Source organism: Ranitomeya variabilis, chromosome 7 (assembly GCF_051348905.1).
Source record: "Ranitomeya variabilis isolate aRanVar5 chromosome 7, aRanVar5.hap1, whole genome shotgun sequence".
NCBI lineage: Eukaryota > Metazoa > Chordata > Amphibia > Anura > Dendrobatidae > Ranitomeya > Ranitomeya variabilis.
The window spans coordinates 241,517,598-241,534,294 of record NC_135238.1 but is presented as its reverse complement, the minus strand read 5'-3'; the positions used below and the strand labels follow the sequence as shown (position 1 = coordinate 241,534,294).

Below are 16,697 nucleotides of genomic sequence, written 5' to 3'. Positions count from 1 at the left end.
AGTGTATATATGAGGGCGAGCGCGCGTGCAGTGTATATATGAGGGCGAGCGCGCGTGCAGTGTATATATGAGGGCGAGCGTGCGTGCAGTGTATATATGAGGGCGAGCGTGCATATAACGTACAGTGTATATATGAGGGCGAGCACGTGTGCAGTGTATATATGAGGGCGAGCGCGCGTGCAGTGTATATATGAGGGCGAGCGTGCGTGCAGTGTATATATGAGGGCGAGCACGTGTGCAGTGTATATATGAGGGCGAGCGTGCATATAGCGTACAGTGTATATATGAGGGCCAGCGTGCGTGCAGTGTATATATGAGGGCGAGCGTGCATATAGTGTGCAGTGTATATATGAGGGCGAGCGTGCGTGCAGTGTATATATATATGAGGGCGAGCGTGCGTGCAGTGTATAGTTATGAGGGCGAGCGTGCGTGCAGTGTATATATATATATATGAGGGCAAGCGTGCATATAGCGTACAGTGTATATATGAGGGCGAGCGTGGGTGCAGTGTATATATATGAGGGCGAGCGTGCGTGCAGTGTATATGAGGGCGAGCGTGTGTGCAGTGTATATAGGAGGGCGAGCGTGGGTACAGTGTATATATGAGGGCGAGCGTGCGTATAGGGTACAGTGTATATGAGGGCGAGCGTGTGTGCAGTGTATATGAGGGCGAGCGTGTGTGCAGTGTATATATGAGGGTGAGCGTGCGTATAGGGTACAGTGTATATATGAGGGCAAGCGTGTGTACAGTGTATATATGAGGGCGAGCGTGTGTATAGTGTATATATGAGGGCGAGCGTGCATATACTATACTAGATGGTGGCCCGATTCTAACGCATCGGGTATTCTAGAATATGTATGTACGTCGCGCTTAGCACAGCCCACGCAGTATATAACACAGCCCACGCAGTATATAACACAGCCCACGCAGTATATAACACAGCCCACGCAGTATATAACACAGCCCACGCAGTATATAACACAGCCCACGCAGTATATAACACAGCCCACGCAGTATATAACACAGCCCACGCAGTATATAACACAGCCCACGCAGTATATAACACAGCCCACACAGTATATAACACAGCCCACACAGTATATAACACAGCCCACACAGTATATAGCAGTGTGGGCACCATATCCCCGTTAAAAAAAAATATATATATATAAAAAAATAGTTATATACTCACCCTCTGGCGTCCACCGAAGCTGTCCCAATGCGTGCGATGCTGCCACCTGCTTCCGTTCCCAGTGATGCGAGACCACTAAGTCATCTGGGTAATTTCGCAATGCATCGCACGCATCGGTGGACGTCGGAAGGTGAGAATAGCACAATTTTTTTTACTTTTTTTTTTTTTTTTTTTTAACATTATATCTTTTTACTATTGATGCTGCATGGGATGGGGCGACACTGGTGCATATACCGTATAGTGTGTACATGACAGTGAGTGCATATACCGTATAGTGTGTACATGACAGTGAGCGTGCATATACCGTATAGTGTGTACATGACAGTGAGTGCATATACCGTATAGTGTGTACATGACAGTGAGCGTGCATATACCATATAGTGTGTACATGACAGTGAGCGTGCATATACCATATAGTGTGTACATGACAGTGAGGGTGCATATACTATATAGTGTGTACATGACGGTGAGGGTGCATATACTATATAGTGTGTACATGACGGTGAGGGTGCATACACTATATAGTGTGTACATGACGGTGAGGGTGCATACACTATATAGTGTGTACATGACGGTGAGGGTGCATATACTATATAGTGTGCATATGACAGTGAGGGTGCATATACTATATAGTGTGCATATGACAGTGAGGGTGCATATACTATATAGTGTGTACATGACGGTGAGGGTGCATATACTATATAGTGTGTACATGACGGTGAGGGTGCATACACTATATAGTGTGTACATGACGGTGAGGGTGCATATACTATATAGTGTGCATATGACAGTGAGGGTGCATATACTATATAGTGTGTACATGACGGTGAGGGTGCATATACTATATAGTGTGTACATGACGGTGAGGGTGCATATACTATATAGTGTGTACATGACGGTGAGGGTGCATATACTATATAGTGTGTACATGACTGAGCGTGCATATACTATATAGTGTGTATGACAGTGAGGGTGCATATACTATATAGTGTGCACATGACAGTGAGGGTGCATATACTATATAGTGTGTACATGACGGTGAGGGTGCATACACTATATAGTGTGAACATGACTGAGCGTGCATATACAATATGTGTACATGACAATGAGAGTGCATATACCATATAGTGTGTACATGACAGTGAGCGTGCATATACCATATAGTGTGTACATGACTGAGCGTGCATATACCATATAGTGTGTACATGACAGTGAGCGTGCATATACCATATAGTGTGTACATGACAGTGAGGGTGCATATACTATATAGTGTGCACATGACAGTGAGGGTGCATATACTATATAGTGTGTACATGACAGTGAGCGTGCATATACCATATAGTGTGTACATGACAGTGAGCGTGCATATACCATATAGTGTGTACATGACAGTGAGCGTGCATATACCATATAGTGTGTACATGACAGTGAGCGTGCATATACCATATAGTGTGTACATGACTGAGCGTGCATATACCGTATAGTGTGTACATGACAGTGAGCGTGCATATACCGTATAGTGTGTACATGACAGTGAGCGTGCATATACCATATAGTGTGTACATGACAGTGAGCGTGCATATACTATATAGTGTGTACACGAGGCCTTTCCTTATCCAGTATAAAAACGATTAGAGATGCCGCGCTACAAGTGGCTAAAACGAGACCGTGTCCGTGGTCCTATTATAACATGTAGAAAACTCCTCTGTGTACGTATTACTCCTATTAGTGGCTAGAGCAGCCAAGCCTAAATGAAACTAACACAGTGTTAACACAATAGCCGATAACACCTACTGTATGTGGATCGTTGGACGGCTGGGCTGCTTGCTTGAAATTCGAGTGTCAGATCTTCCCACATAGGTGCCCGCTCTGTTCCGAGGCAGTTCCCGTCCTTTCGGGAGGTGAGTGTGCAGATATCAGCGTGAGCCGATGTCGGTGGCTGCGGGTGCTGCCGGCGGAGACCGCGCGTGCTACGTGTAGTGCCAGAGACGTCCCGGCCGGAGGCGTCCCTGGATACATGTGGAAAATGGGCGACACTGCAGAGCAGTGAGTGACGTCACTGGCCTATGGAAGCCTGGTTGGGCCAATTCTAACCTACGCGTTTCAAAGTGACACGCACTTCTTCATCAGGGTTACCGCCCACTGTCTCCAGCCCCATATATAGGCGCCTTGCTTGCACCCCGCTGTGTACTCACACCCCCCTGAGATTGCATGCCTCTACCTGCTCCTTGTCGCCCATATGGTTAGCAGTCATATATTATCCCTCAACATATAGGCACCCGATCGTTCGCTGTGTGTCATGTATTCTCGGACACTTATTTGCCTGTATATTAGATTGAACTGTCCTTGTGTAAATACTGTGTTCTTGAAATTAAAAACCACACTTATATTAGAACTCATCGGTTGCTGCTACTGTATAATGTAATTCTGAAAGAACCTACCCTACCATAGTTGTGCCTAGCTACGCAAATACGTATGTCGGTAGGTGGGAAACCCTACATATCTATAGAGATGGGCTACTACATCCAGGCTTAGTTGTCTGGCGTCGCTTTATAGACGACATCTTCTTTATATGGGAGGGGTCACATGAGAATTTGAATACATTTATTTCAGGGCTGAATAATAATTGTTATGGCTTGGAATTTACCGCCAATACCAGCACCAGTAATGTTAATTTTCTGGATCTGAATATTTACGTAGAGCAGGATCAATTGTATACTAAATGCTATCATAAAGAGGTTGACTCAAATAGCTTTATTAATATAACTAGTTGCCATTTACCAGTATGGCTAACGAACATCCCGAAAAGCCAGTACACCAGAATACGTCGCAATTGCTCCAATCTGGCTGACTTCAAGGAGGAAGCTAAGTATCTAACTGAGCAATTCCTGGAAAAAGGGTACCCCGAACCACTATTAATGAAAGCCCAAAACGAAATAATTGCACTATCAAGAGAGTCTATACTACAAAACAAGAACAAATCTATTAAGTTAAGAGAGGGCCCCATAGCGGAGCAGATTCGGAATTTATCCTTCATAACACAATTCCATACAGGGCATCAAAGATTTGCTAACATTATACGCAAACACTGGCCAGTCCTGCAAAATGACAAGGTGGTGGGCGAAATACTTCCAAGTAATCCCAGATTTGTATATAGAAAAGCTCAATCTTTGGGGCATCTAATAGCCCCTACAACAAAAATGACCCTTACAGGGGGGATGAATGGGAATCCCACTATAAATACCTCTAAAGGGGGGTTTTTACCATGTGGTGGGTGTTATGGATGTACACAGACTACCTTTAGGAAGACTAAAAAACTAACATGGGAGAAACATGGGCAATCCTTGAAAGGCACCATATTTTACGGCATCCAGGTTGTACGCCCAAACAAAAGAGGGGGCGATTTTATAAAAACTATGTCCAGAATAGAATCCCAATGGATTTTCACCTTGGATAGCCTAAAACCGAAGGGCCTAAACTCAGAACTAGAAATATACGCCTTTTAATCCCTAGTTGTATTGGCCATTCAGGTAGAATTACCATCCACAGCCCACCCGATTTTATTGCCATATTTTTACACGGTAGGAACCAGCTAACAGTGTGGGGTCAGGCTTGGGGCCCTCCCCCCGGGGTGTTGTTAATAAATTTCCCCCTATATATTACTATTGCACATATATTCATAGCCTAAGGGGTAGAGTACTACAATTTTATAAATATACATTTTTTATTTGTTTTTTAATAGTTTTTATGCTCTAGATATTTATGTTCCTTACATATTCATATGTTTTTATATATTTATGGTCTTAATAAAAGTGAAGTTTTAACTATGGTAGGGTAGGTTCTTTCAGAATTACATTATACAGTAGCAGCAACCGATGAGTTCTAATATAAGTGTGGTTTTTAATTTCAAGAACACAGTATTTACACAAGGACAGTTCAATCTAATATACAGGCAAATAAGTGTCCGAGAATACATGACACACAGCGAACGATCGGGTGCCTATATGTTGAGGGATAATATATGACTGCTAACCATATGGGCGACAAGGAGCAGGTAGAGGCATGCAATCTCAGGGGGGTGTGAGTACACAGCGGGGTGCAAGCAAGGCGCCTATATATGGGGCTGGAGACAGTGGGCGGTAACCCTGATGAAGAAGTGCGTGTCACTTTGAAACGCGTAGGTTAGAATTGGCCCAACCAGGCTTCCATAGGCCAGTGACGTCACTCACTGCTCTGCAGTGTCGCCCATTTTCCACATGTATCCAGGGACGCCTCCGGCCGGGACATCTCTGGCACTACACGTAGCACGCGCGGTCTCCGCCGGCAGCACCCGCAGCCACCGACATCGGCTCACGCTGATATCTGCACACTCACCTCCCGAAAGGACGGGAACTGCCTCGGAACAGAGCGGGCACCTATGTGGGAAGATCTGACACTCGAATTTCAAGCAAGCAGCCCAGCCGTCCAACGATCCACATACAGTAGGTGTTATCGGCTATTGTGTTAACACTGTGTTAGTTTCATTTAGGCTTGGCTGCTCTAGCCACTAATAGGAGTAATACGTATACAGAGGAGTTTTCTACATGTTATAATAGGACCACGGACACGGTCTCGTTTTAGCCACTTGTAGCGCGGCATCTCTAATCGTTTTTATACTGGTTTCTTTTTTTGCTATCGGATTGGGCACTATATCCGTTTGAGATACCGGCAGCACTTGTATAGCATACATTTGTAGTTTTAGCGCCAGTGTAATTTTTAATATAATTTATTCTTTCCTTATCCTGCTGGCGGCTATCCCCTGATGAGCCCCTGTTATTCCCATAGGGGGGACGCGCCGGGCATTGCTCAGGGATGTCGGTTTTTGGCAGAGTCTGAGCAGTGACGGAGGTCTCGGCTTCTATTATGACAGCTCAGATGAGTATACGGCTAATACATAGGTCAGAGCCGAGCACAAGTCACTGGCTGTGCGCACTGCTGATATCCACAGCCCCATTAGGGGTGATGGATGTGTCCTGAAGAGGACGCCGTTCTCCCGCTGAGCCCCATCATGCAGTAGGACAGTGAGATTAAGGAGCGCTCTGGCCAGCAGCAACTCCTACAAAAATGGAAAACTGGACCTTCAGCAAGAGAACTCCATGACGTCACATTGTTGTGTGAACTGCAGCGCACGCAAAACGTCCATCCTACATGTCACAAAAGAGAACGCCGTCTTCCTCAGGAGGGGATTAATAACGAGCAGCATCATCAGGGGCGTCAATCACTGTATAGCAGATCCTAGACCCCTGCACAGCATCGCCGCCTGCAAATGGCGGAAAGTCTGCTAAAACAGCAGAGAGAATCTGCAGAGGAAAAGTGGAGAAAGGAGAGAATCTGCAGAGGAAAAGTGGAGAGGAGAGAATCTGCAGAGGAAAAGTGGAGAAAAGAGAATCTGCAGAGGAAAAGGTGGAGAAAAGGGAGAATCTGCAGAGGAAAAGTGGAGAAAAGGGAGAATCTGCAGAGGAAAAGTGGAGACAGGAGAGAATCTGCAGAGGAAAAGTGGAGACAGGAGAGAATCTGCAGAGGAAAAGGTGGAGAAAAGGGAGAATCTGCAGAGGAAAAGTGGAGAAAGGAGAGAATCTGCAGAGGAAAAGTGGAGACAAGAGAGAATCTGCAGAGGAAAAAGTGGAGACAAGAGAGAATCTGCAGAGGAAAAGTGGAGAAAAGGGAGAATCTGCAGAGGAAAAGTGGAGAAAAGGGAGAATCTGCAGAGGAAAAGTGGAGAAAAGAGAATCTGCAGAGGAAAAGTGGAGAAAACAATCTGCAAAGAAAAAGTGGAGAAAAGAGAATCTGCAGAGGAAAAGTGGAGAAAAGAGAAATCTGCAGAGGAAAAGTGGAAAAAAGAGAAATATGCAGAGGAAAAGTGGAAAAAAGAGAAATATGCAGAGGAAAAGTGGAGAAAAGAGAGAAATGTACAGAGGAAAAGTGGAGAAAAGAGAATCTGCAGAGGAAAAGTGGAGAAAGTAAGCACAGAAGTCACATAATGGCCAGAGATGGAGTCAGCCCTTGTGTACACAGCACGACTGATTCTGAACAGTCCCCTGAAATTAGAGGTACATGAGAAACCCAACACATCCTTTGCACCTGCAGTCCCATGTAATAACACAAAGTAAAAGTGTAAGACTCACAATGATAGCTACACTATTTGATAACTATCTGAGTACAGATAATGTAGTAGATGTCACCCGCAGTCCTATGTAACCCCTCTGCCTTACCTTCTCGGCGTCCTGCTCGAACAGCCGCAGCTGGAAGCACTGGTCCAGCTTCAGTTTGCGCACGTGCCACATCTGGTGCAGGTGCTGGCGGGTGGAGTGCAGCTTGTCCAGGAGGCTGGTAATCTTTGGCACCAGACTTTGGAAGTCGGCGCCTCCTGGGACGCAGTTCCTGCCGGAGAAGCCGTCCCCGCAGCGGATGCACTGCAGCAGTCTCTGTCCGTCGCGGTCCAGCTCCTCCACTGGAGCCTTCATCACCTTCTTCTTCAGCATCGTGTGCTCATCGATCAGCCGCCGCGATCCCTCCACGTCCACGGGGAACTCCTTCCTGGCCAGCATCTCCTGCAGGTCCTCCAGGCGGGACAGAAGGTGCACCGCACTGTTGAAGAATTCCTCCAGGGACACGCGCAGCTCAATCCACTCGTCATGATTGTAATCCAAGGAGCCTTCAAACTCCTCCGTGAGCTGCGAGGGGTCCACCAGCTTCGTCAGACCCTCCACCGACACCATGCTGGTCTGGGCAAAGAAGACAGAGACGTCTATTAATCGCCACGTCTGCCTTCAGCACCCTGGTGAGTGGCACATTGTGTCCACCGACAGAGGAGACCACTCACCACATTCCCATCTGGAAGGTCGGATCTGCTCCAGTCACATCTCAAGCGGTACTCACAGTTCTGCAGATTTGGGGTCACCAGAGAAAACCGTGCAGCTCCGGTCCCACACGGTGGGGTTATGAGGGGACACATCAGGGCACATACTAGCCTGGAGTACTGTGAACGCAGCTCTGGATGTGGCTGGAGGATCACACGTGGAGATTTCAGGTAGCTTGCTGCTGGTGGTGACCCCACAAAGCCTGTGAGCCACTCGCCCGCCGGCAGACAAGCCCCTCACACCGCTGCACGGATCCAGGACACAAACCTCAAAGATGAACTTGGAGCTGCCGAAGTTGGTTTTCTGCTTCTGCCAGAAGTTCTCGGGTTTGATGATCAGCGCCACGTGGATCTCGGCAGGGAACGCTTCCTGCAGGGTCTTCAGAAGAGGTTTGATCAGGTCCCACTTGGATCCCCGCATGTCGATGATGACTGTGAAGCCGCGCTTACAGACGTCCTCACTGCGGGGGAGGGGAGAACTGACAACGATCAGTACAGAATACACACAGTACATAGGTGTCACCCAGCCGCACCTGCCAGGATAAGGCGACATGCACGCTCATCTGAGCCGAGTGTGCATGTGTGTGGGCGAGGGAGAGCAGCCAGCACGCATCTATGACATGAGTACGGCCAGATCTGAAGGAGGCAACCATGATCTATTACTCCCTGTTATCAGCCATTTCTGGATGGGGACAGCCTATAAGGTTACCGGCCCTTTAAGCAGCAGGCATCTCACCTTGGCACACTGGCGAGGTACGTCACCAGCCGGCGCAGGTCTTCTTGTCGTATCCTGTCGTGGTTACTACGTGCTGGAAAGGTCAGGATTGGGCCTCCTCTCTTATCACGGCCTCCTGGACAAAAAAAAGGAAGGGGTTAATAGATCCAAGTGTTCCCTAAATAACAATATTAGTCACCAGTAGGAACATTGCTATTTTCAGACCTCCCTGGCTCAGCGCCAAGTCTATAGACCTTCTGCCCCTCGATCCCTCCTCTATAGCCGGGATTTAGCAGAGACCGCGCCGCTCCGCAGCTCCCGACATCTCCAGACAGCAGAGACCCTGCGCCCATATTATCTGGTGGAGACATCCATGGACTCCAGCCCTTGAACCCCGAGCCTTCATCACGGTACTGCGCTACTTAAACTCGTACCTTGTACAGTGGTTTGTGAAAGTAATCGCCCCCTGTTTTGCTACCTCACAACCTGGAATTTCATTTTTTTTAGGTTTTGCCTCAGTTCATGTACAGAACATGCCGAGAACTGTGAACATTTGGTTTTCTTTCTATTGTGAAGCAAACAAATAGGGAAAAATAACTGAAAACTTCACTGTGCATAACTATTCACCCCCCTAAAGTCGGTACTTTGTAGAGCCTCCTTTTGCGGCAATTACAGCTGTAAATTGCTTTGGATAAGATTCTTTGATTTTCCACATCTGGCCACTGGGATTTTTGCCCATTCCTCAGGGTAAAATTACTCCAGCTTCTTCAGGTTAGATGTTTCCTCTGGTGAACATCAATCCTCACGTCTGACCACAGATTCTCCATTGGATGAAGTGAAGGTCTGGGCTGTGATTCGGTCGCTCTACAACATTTACACGTTTCCCCTTACACCACTTCTTTGTTATTTTAGCAGTATGCTTTGGGTCATTGTCTTGATGGAAGGCGAACCTTCGTCCAAGTATTAAATCACTGACAGACTGAGAAGTTTTCTTAAGAATGTTCATGTATTTTGCACCATACATCTACCTATCCGCTCAAACAATTTTCTCTGTTCCTGCTGCCAAAAAACTCCCCACAGCATGAAGCTGCCACCACCATGTTTCACTGTGGGGATGGTGTTCTTGGGGCGATGAGTTCTGTTGGTTTGGGGCCAGACATAGTGTTTACCTTGGTGGCCAAAGTTCAATTTTGGTCTCCTCTGACCACAGCACCTTCCTCCGTACATTTGCGGAGTCTTCGATATGTTTTGTGGCAAACTTAAAAAGAGCTTTACAATTTCTGTGTGTAAGTAAAGGCTTTTTTTCTGCCCATTCTTCCATAAAGGCCACCTCTATGTAGTGTGCGGCTTACTGCGGTCATACGGACAGATACGCCAGTCTCTGCTTGGGAACTCAGGGTTACCTTTGGTGTCTGTGCTGCCTCTCTGACTAATGCCCTCCTTGCCCGGGCTGAGAGTTTTGGTGGGTGTCCTCTCTTGGCAGGTTTGTTGTGGTACCATGTTCCTTCCACTTGATGATCATGGATTTGATCGTGCTCTGGGGGGGGGGGGGGGGGGGGATCATCTAGAGACTTTTCTTTTTTTTCTTTTTTTTAAATAACCCAACCCTGACTTGTACTTCTCAACAACTTTGTCTCTGACTTGTAAGGAGATCTCCTTGGTCTTTATGGTGTTGTGTGGAGATCTCCTTGGTCTTCATGGTGTGGTTTGGAGATCTCCTTGGTCTTCATGGTGTGGTTTGCAGATCTCCTCGGTCTTCATGGTGTTGTGTGGAGATCTCCTTGGTCATCATAGTGTTGTTTGGAGATCTCTTTGGTCTTCATGGTGTGGTTTGGAGATCTTCTTTGTCTTCATGGTGTTGTTTGGAGATCTGCTTGGTCTTCATGGTGGTGTTGGTTAGTGGTGCCTCTTGCTAATGGTGTTGCAGCCTCTGTGACCTTTCAGTAAAGGTAAAGTGTATATACAGACAGACGGTGACACTTAGATTGCACACAGGTGGACATCCTGTCTTTACGTATGGGACTTATGAAGGGAATTGCTTGCACCAGAAAATTTTAAGGGCTTCATCACAGAAGGGGTGAATACATATGCACCTGCCAATTTTTAGTTATTTGATCCCATACATTTAATTTAGGCCTATATTTTTCTCACTTCACCAGTATTTAGTGCTGATACATCACACACAAATCAGATTATAAAAATATTTACACAGGTTGTAATGGAAATAAAAAAGGTTAAAGCTGGGGGGGGGGGGAATAGTTTCACAAGCCACTGTAACTGAAGCTCAGACCGAAAGCACCGGTCTTACAGCCTATTAGCCAATAAGGCTACTTTCACACTTGCGTCGGGAACAACCCGTCGCTGTGCGTCGGGCCGACGTTCCCGACGCTAGCGTGGTCTCCGCCGCACAACGGGGGCAGCGGATGCATTTTTCCCACGCATCCGCTGCCCATTGTGAGGTGCGGGGAAGTGCGGGGAGGTGGGGGCGGAGTTCCGGCCACGCATGCGCGGTCGGAAAAAGCGGACCGTCGGGAGCAAAAAACGTTACATGTAACGTTTTTTTCTCCCGACGGTCCGCTACCACACGCCCAAGCGTCGCAAAACGGACGCGACGTTTGGCAATGCGTCGCAAATGCGTCGCTAATGTTAGTCTATGACGAAAAAACGTATCCAGCAAGAACTTTTGCTGGATGCGTATTTTCGGCAAAACGACGCATTTGCGAAGTATTGCAGTTAACGCTAGTGTGAAAGTAGCCTAAGCCACATCCCTTTAACCATGACCCTAGTGGCCGATATCCAGTATTTCCACTTAACATTTCTGCCCTTAAACCCTTGGCCACTAAACCTCGGTCTATGAATGGTGTCTGTAAGCCACAAAACAGAGGAACAGTCCATGCACCCCGGGCTCTGGGCCACGAAACCCACGGAGTCACCGCAAACATCTGGGAGAAGAGCGACAAGGAGGCGGCCCGACACCAGAGCCCCCCAATCCTGGTGCCAGCGGACCCTCCGGGATCATCACCCACTTTCCCAGGTTCCTACAGGGACAGGGCAGCAAGGGCAGAACGGGGGATTTCAGCTCTACAACATCTCACTGCTGCAGCGACATTTATTTCCTCATTATTGATAATTATTTTTTTTCTCTGGAGGAAACAAAAGGGTCTGATGGTTCAGAGCGGGGACTATGTGATCTGTGACACACGGAGAAAAGTCTACACCTCCCCGATAGCCCCAGATACACAGAGGCGAAATCTCAGCTGTGACCTTCCTCTACAGTGACGCCATATTCCCCGTGACTTACAGACATCATCGCTGTCCTCATACAGGGTCCCCTGAAGACACCGGAGGCTCCCAGCACGCAGGGTTAATGCCCCCCTTACACTGGCGGATGGTAATCCCTATACAAGCCTCTGAAGTGCACAGCCTGCTGCGGATTAGCAGATCATCCCAGATTACAGCAGGTTACTTACCCGTTACATCTGGCGGAAAAGACAACAATCACCCCGATAACAGCACCGCAGGGAGCGGGACACCACCTGTGACGGACGCCAGAGATACCGAGCCACCGGACACCGCTATGCTACAGAATGCTGGAATAACCTCAGGATGCTGAACGCCGAGCCCCAGAGGACGCCAGAGATACCGAGCCATCGGACACTGCTATGCTACAGAATGGTGGAATAACCTCAGGATGCTAAACGCCGAGCCCCAGAGGACGCCAGAGATACCGAGCCATCGGACACGACTATGCTACAGAATGCTGGAATAACCTCAGGACGCTAAACGCCGAGCCACAGAGGATGCCAGAGATACCGAGCCATCGGACACTGCTATGCTACAGAATGGTGGAATAACCTCAGGACGCTAAACGCCGAGCCACAGAGGACGCCAGAGATACCGAGCCATCGGACACTGCTATGCTACAGAATGCTGGAATAACCCCAGGACGCTAAACGCCGAGCCACAGAGGATGCCAGAGATACCGAGCCATCGGACACTGCTATGCTACAGAATGCTGGAATAACCTCAGGATGCTAAACGCCGAGCCCCAGAGGACGCCAGAGATACCGAGCCATCGGACACGACTATGCTACAGAATGCTGGAATAACCTCAGGACGCTAAACGCCGAGCCCCAGAGGACGCCAGAGATACCGAGCCATCGGACACTGCTATGCTACAGAATGGTGGAATAACCTCAGGACGCTAAACGCCGAACCACAGAGGATGCCAGAGATACCGAGCCATCGGACACTGCTATGCTACAGAATGCTGGAATAACCCCAGGACGCTAAACGCCGAGCCACAGAGGATGCCAGAGATACCGAGCCATCGGACACTGCTATGCTACAGAATGCTGGAATAGCCTCAGGACGCTAAACGCCGAGCCCCAGAGGACGCCAGAGATACCGAGCCATCGGACACGGCTATGCTACAGAATGGTGGAATAACCTCAGGACGCTAAACGCCGAGCCACAGAGGATGCCAGAGATACCGAGCCATCGGACACTGCTATGCTACAGAATGCTGGAATAACCCCAGGACGCTAAACGCCGAGCCACAGAGGATGCCAGAGATACCGAGCCATCGGACACTGCTATGCTACAGAATGCTGGAATAGCCTCAGGACGCTAAACGCCGAGCCCCAGAGGACGCCAGAGATACCGAGCCATCGGACACGACTATTCTACAGAATGGTGGAATAACCTCAGGACGCTAAACGCCGAGCCCCAGAGGACACCAGAGATACCGAGCCATCGGACACCGCTATGCTACAGAATGCTGGAATAGCCTCAGGACGCTAAACGCCGAGCCCCAGAGGACGCCAGAGATACCGAGCCATCGGACACGGCTATGCTACAGAATGCTGGAATAACCTCAGGACGCTAAACGCCGAGCCCCAGAGTACGCCAGAGATACCGAGCCATCGGACACGGCTATGCTACAGAATGCTGGAATAGCCTCAGGACGCTAAACGCCGAGCCCCAGAGGACGCCAGAGATACCGAGCCATCGGACACGACTATGCTACAGAATGCTGGAATAACCTCAGGACGCTAAACGCCGAGCCCCAGAGGACGCCAGAGATACCGAGCCATCGGACACTGCTATGCTACAGAATGCTGGAATAACCCCAGGACGCTAAACGCTGAGCCCCAGAGGACGCCAGAGATACCGAGCCATCGGACACAACTATGCTACAGAATGGTGGAATAGCCTCAGGACGCTAAACGCCGAGCCACAGAGGACGCCAGAGATACCGAGCCATCGGACACTGCTATGCTACAGAATGGTGAAATAACCCCAGGACGCTAAACGCCGAGCCCCAAAGGACGCCACGCGGAAAAGTACAAAAGTATCCAGAAACTGCTCCACAGTCTGAGATCCGCCACACTGCCTGCTCGGGGCACCGGCGGAGCGCAGGGTTCATCGGGGAAGGAGGCGCTCAATGGTTTCGCTGCATTTGAGGCGGCTGCATGCTCTCTACTTGGTGCGTTTTTGCCATGTAAATTTCTACAAAAACCTGAAGCAATCCTGAGGTCATGGACAGGTTGCTTATTTTTGACTTGCAGATGTGGTGCAGAAAATAATCTTGCCGACGGTTTTCACCATTGACTTCCCTCAAATCTATCAAAAAAGTGGCAAAAATGCACCAAAATGCCCTTTGTGTGCACAGATTTCAAACCCCCCTAAAATTGACTATGTGACTGCAATCCACCATGTCTCGGCCCCGAAACCATAAAGACGGAAAGTGAGCAGAGCGTTTATACACTGCGGTCATACAGGCAACTGGCTGCAGCAGGAGCCTCCCCCACTGCTCACTAACGATGCTAAACTAAGGCTCTTCTGTAATCTGATAGCAGTCCACGCTAAGCTCCGCCTCCTCCGCAATCTGCCAGAAGTCCATGCTAAACTCCGCCTACTCCGTAATCTGCCTGCTGTCCATGCATATTTATGCTCCCTGACCACCAGTGATCAAGACACACAAGTACAAGGTGTTCAGTGCTCGGAGACACATACTCCTCGTGGTATATAATGGACGGGCTTTTCTACACTCCTCACAGTCTATAATGGATGGGCTTTTCTAAACTCCTCACAGTATATAATGGACGGGCTTTTCTACACTCCTCACAGTATATAATGGACGGGCTTTTCTACATTCCTCACAGTCTATAATGGACAGGCTTTTCTACACCCCCTCACAGTCTATAATGGACGGGCTTTTCTTCACCCCCTCACAGTCTATAATGGACGGGCTTTTCTACACTCCTCACAGTCTATAATGGACGGGCTTTTCTACATTCCTCACAGTCTATAATGGACAGGCTTTTCTACACCCCCTCACAGTCTATAATGGACGGGCTTTTCTTCACCCCCTCACAGTCTATAATGGACGGGCTTTTCTACACTCCTCACAGTCTATAATGGACGGGCTTTTCTACACCCTTCACAGTCTATAATGGACGGGCTTTTCCACACCCCTCACAGTATATAATGGACGGGCTTTTCTACACTCCTCACAGTATATAATGGACGGGCTTTTCCACACTCCTCACAGTCTATAATGGACGGGCTTTTCTACACTCCTCACAGAATATAATGGACGGGCTTTTCCACACTCCTCACAGTATATAATAGACAGGCTTTTCCACACTCCTCACAGTATATAATGGACGGGCTTTTCCACACTCCTCACAGTCTATAATGGACGGGCTTTTCTACACTCCTCACAGAATATAATGGACGGGCTTTTCCACACTCCTCACAGTATATAATAGACAGGCTTTTCCACACTCCTCACAGTATATAATGGACGGGCTTTTCCACACTCCTCACAGTCTATAATGGACGGGCTTTTCCACACTCCTCACAGTATATAATGGACGGGCTTTTCTACACTCCACAGTCTATAATGGACGGGCTTTTCTACACCCTTCACAGTCTATAATGGACGGGCTTTTCCACACCCCTCACAGTATATAATGGACAGGCTTTTCTACACTCCTCACAGTATATAATGGACGGGCTTTTCTACACTCCTCACAGAATATAATGGACGGGCTTTTCCACACTCCTCACAGTCTATAATGGACGGGCTTTTCCACACTCCTCACAGTCTATAATGGACGGGCTTTTCTACACTCCCCACAGTCTATAATGGACGGGCTTTTCCACACTCCTCACAGTCTATAATGGACGGGCTTTTCCACACTCCTCACAGTCTATAATGGACGGGCTTTTCTACACTCCTCACAGTCTATAATGGACGGGCTTTTCTACACCCTTCACAGTCTATAATGGACGGGCTTTTCCACACCCCTCACAGTATATAATGGACGGGCTTTTCCACACTCCTCACAGTCTATAATGGACGGGCTTTTCTACACTCCTCACAGAATATAATGGACGGGCTTTTCCACACTCCTCACAGTATATAATAGACAGGCTTTTCCACACTCCTCACAGTATATAATGGACGGGCTTTTCCACACTCCTCACAGTCTATAATGGACGGGCTTTTCTACACTCCTCACAGAATATAATGGACGGGCTTTTCCACACTCCTCACAGTATATAATAGACAGGCTTTTCCACACTCCTCACAGTATATAATGGACGGGCTTTTCCACACTCCTCACAGTCTATAATGGACGGGCTTTTCCACACTCCTCACAGTATATAATGGACGGGCTTTTCTACACTCCACAGTCTATAATGGACGGGCTTTTCTACACCCTTCACAGTCTATAATGGACGGGCTTTTCCACACCCCTCACAGTATATAATGGACAGGCTTTTCTACACTCCTCACAGTATATAATGGACGGGCTTTTCTACACTCCTCACAGAATATAATGGACGGGCTTTTCCACACTCCTCACAGTCTATAATG

At 48.2% G+C, this 16,697-nt stretch overlaps 1 protein-coding gene across 5 annotated transcripts in view; it reads right to left on the bottom strand.

The window, feature by feature from the left end:
• The window catches only part of KALRN (kalirin RhoGEF kinase), a 396,845-nt gene that overhangs the window by 329,867 nt on the left and 50,281 nt on the right, over positions 1 to 16,697 (bottom strand). For all 5 annotated transcript variants that reach the window (XM_077273324.1, XM_077273330.1, XM_077273322.1 and 2 more), the window contains exons 3-5: positions 8,828 to 8,942; positions 8,360 to 8,552; positions 7,445 to 7,957 (exon numbers count right to left, since the gene is read on the bottom strand). In XM_077273324.1, coding sequence (XP_077129439.1) covers positions 7,445 to 7,957; positions 8,360 to 8,552; positions 8,828 to 8,942 — 821 coding nt within the window. The remainder of the gene's footprint in view (positions 1 to 7,444; positions 7,958 to 8,359; positions 8,553 to 8,827; positions 8,943 to 16,697) is intronic.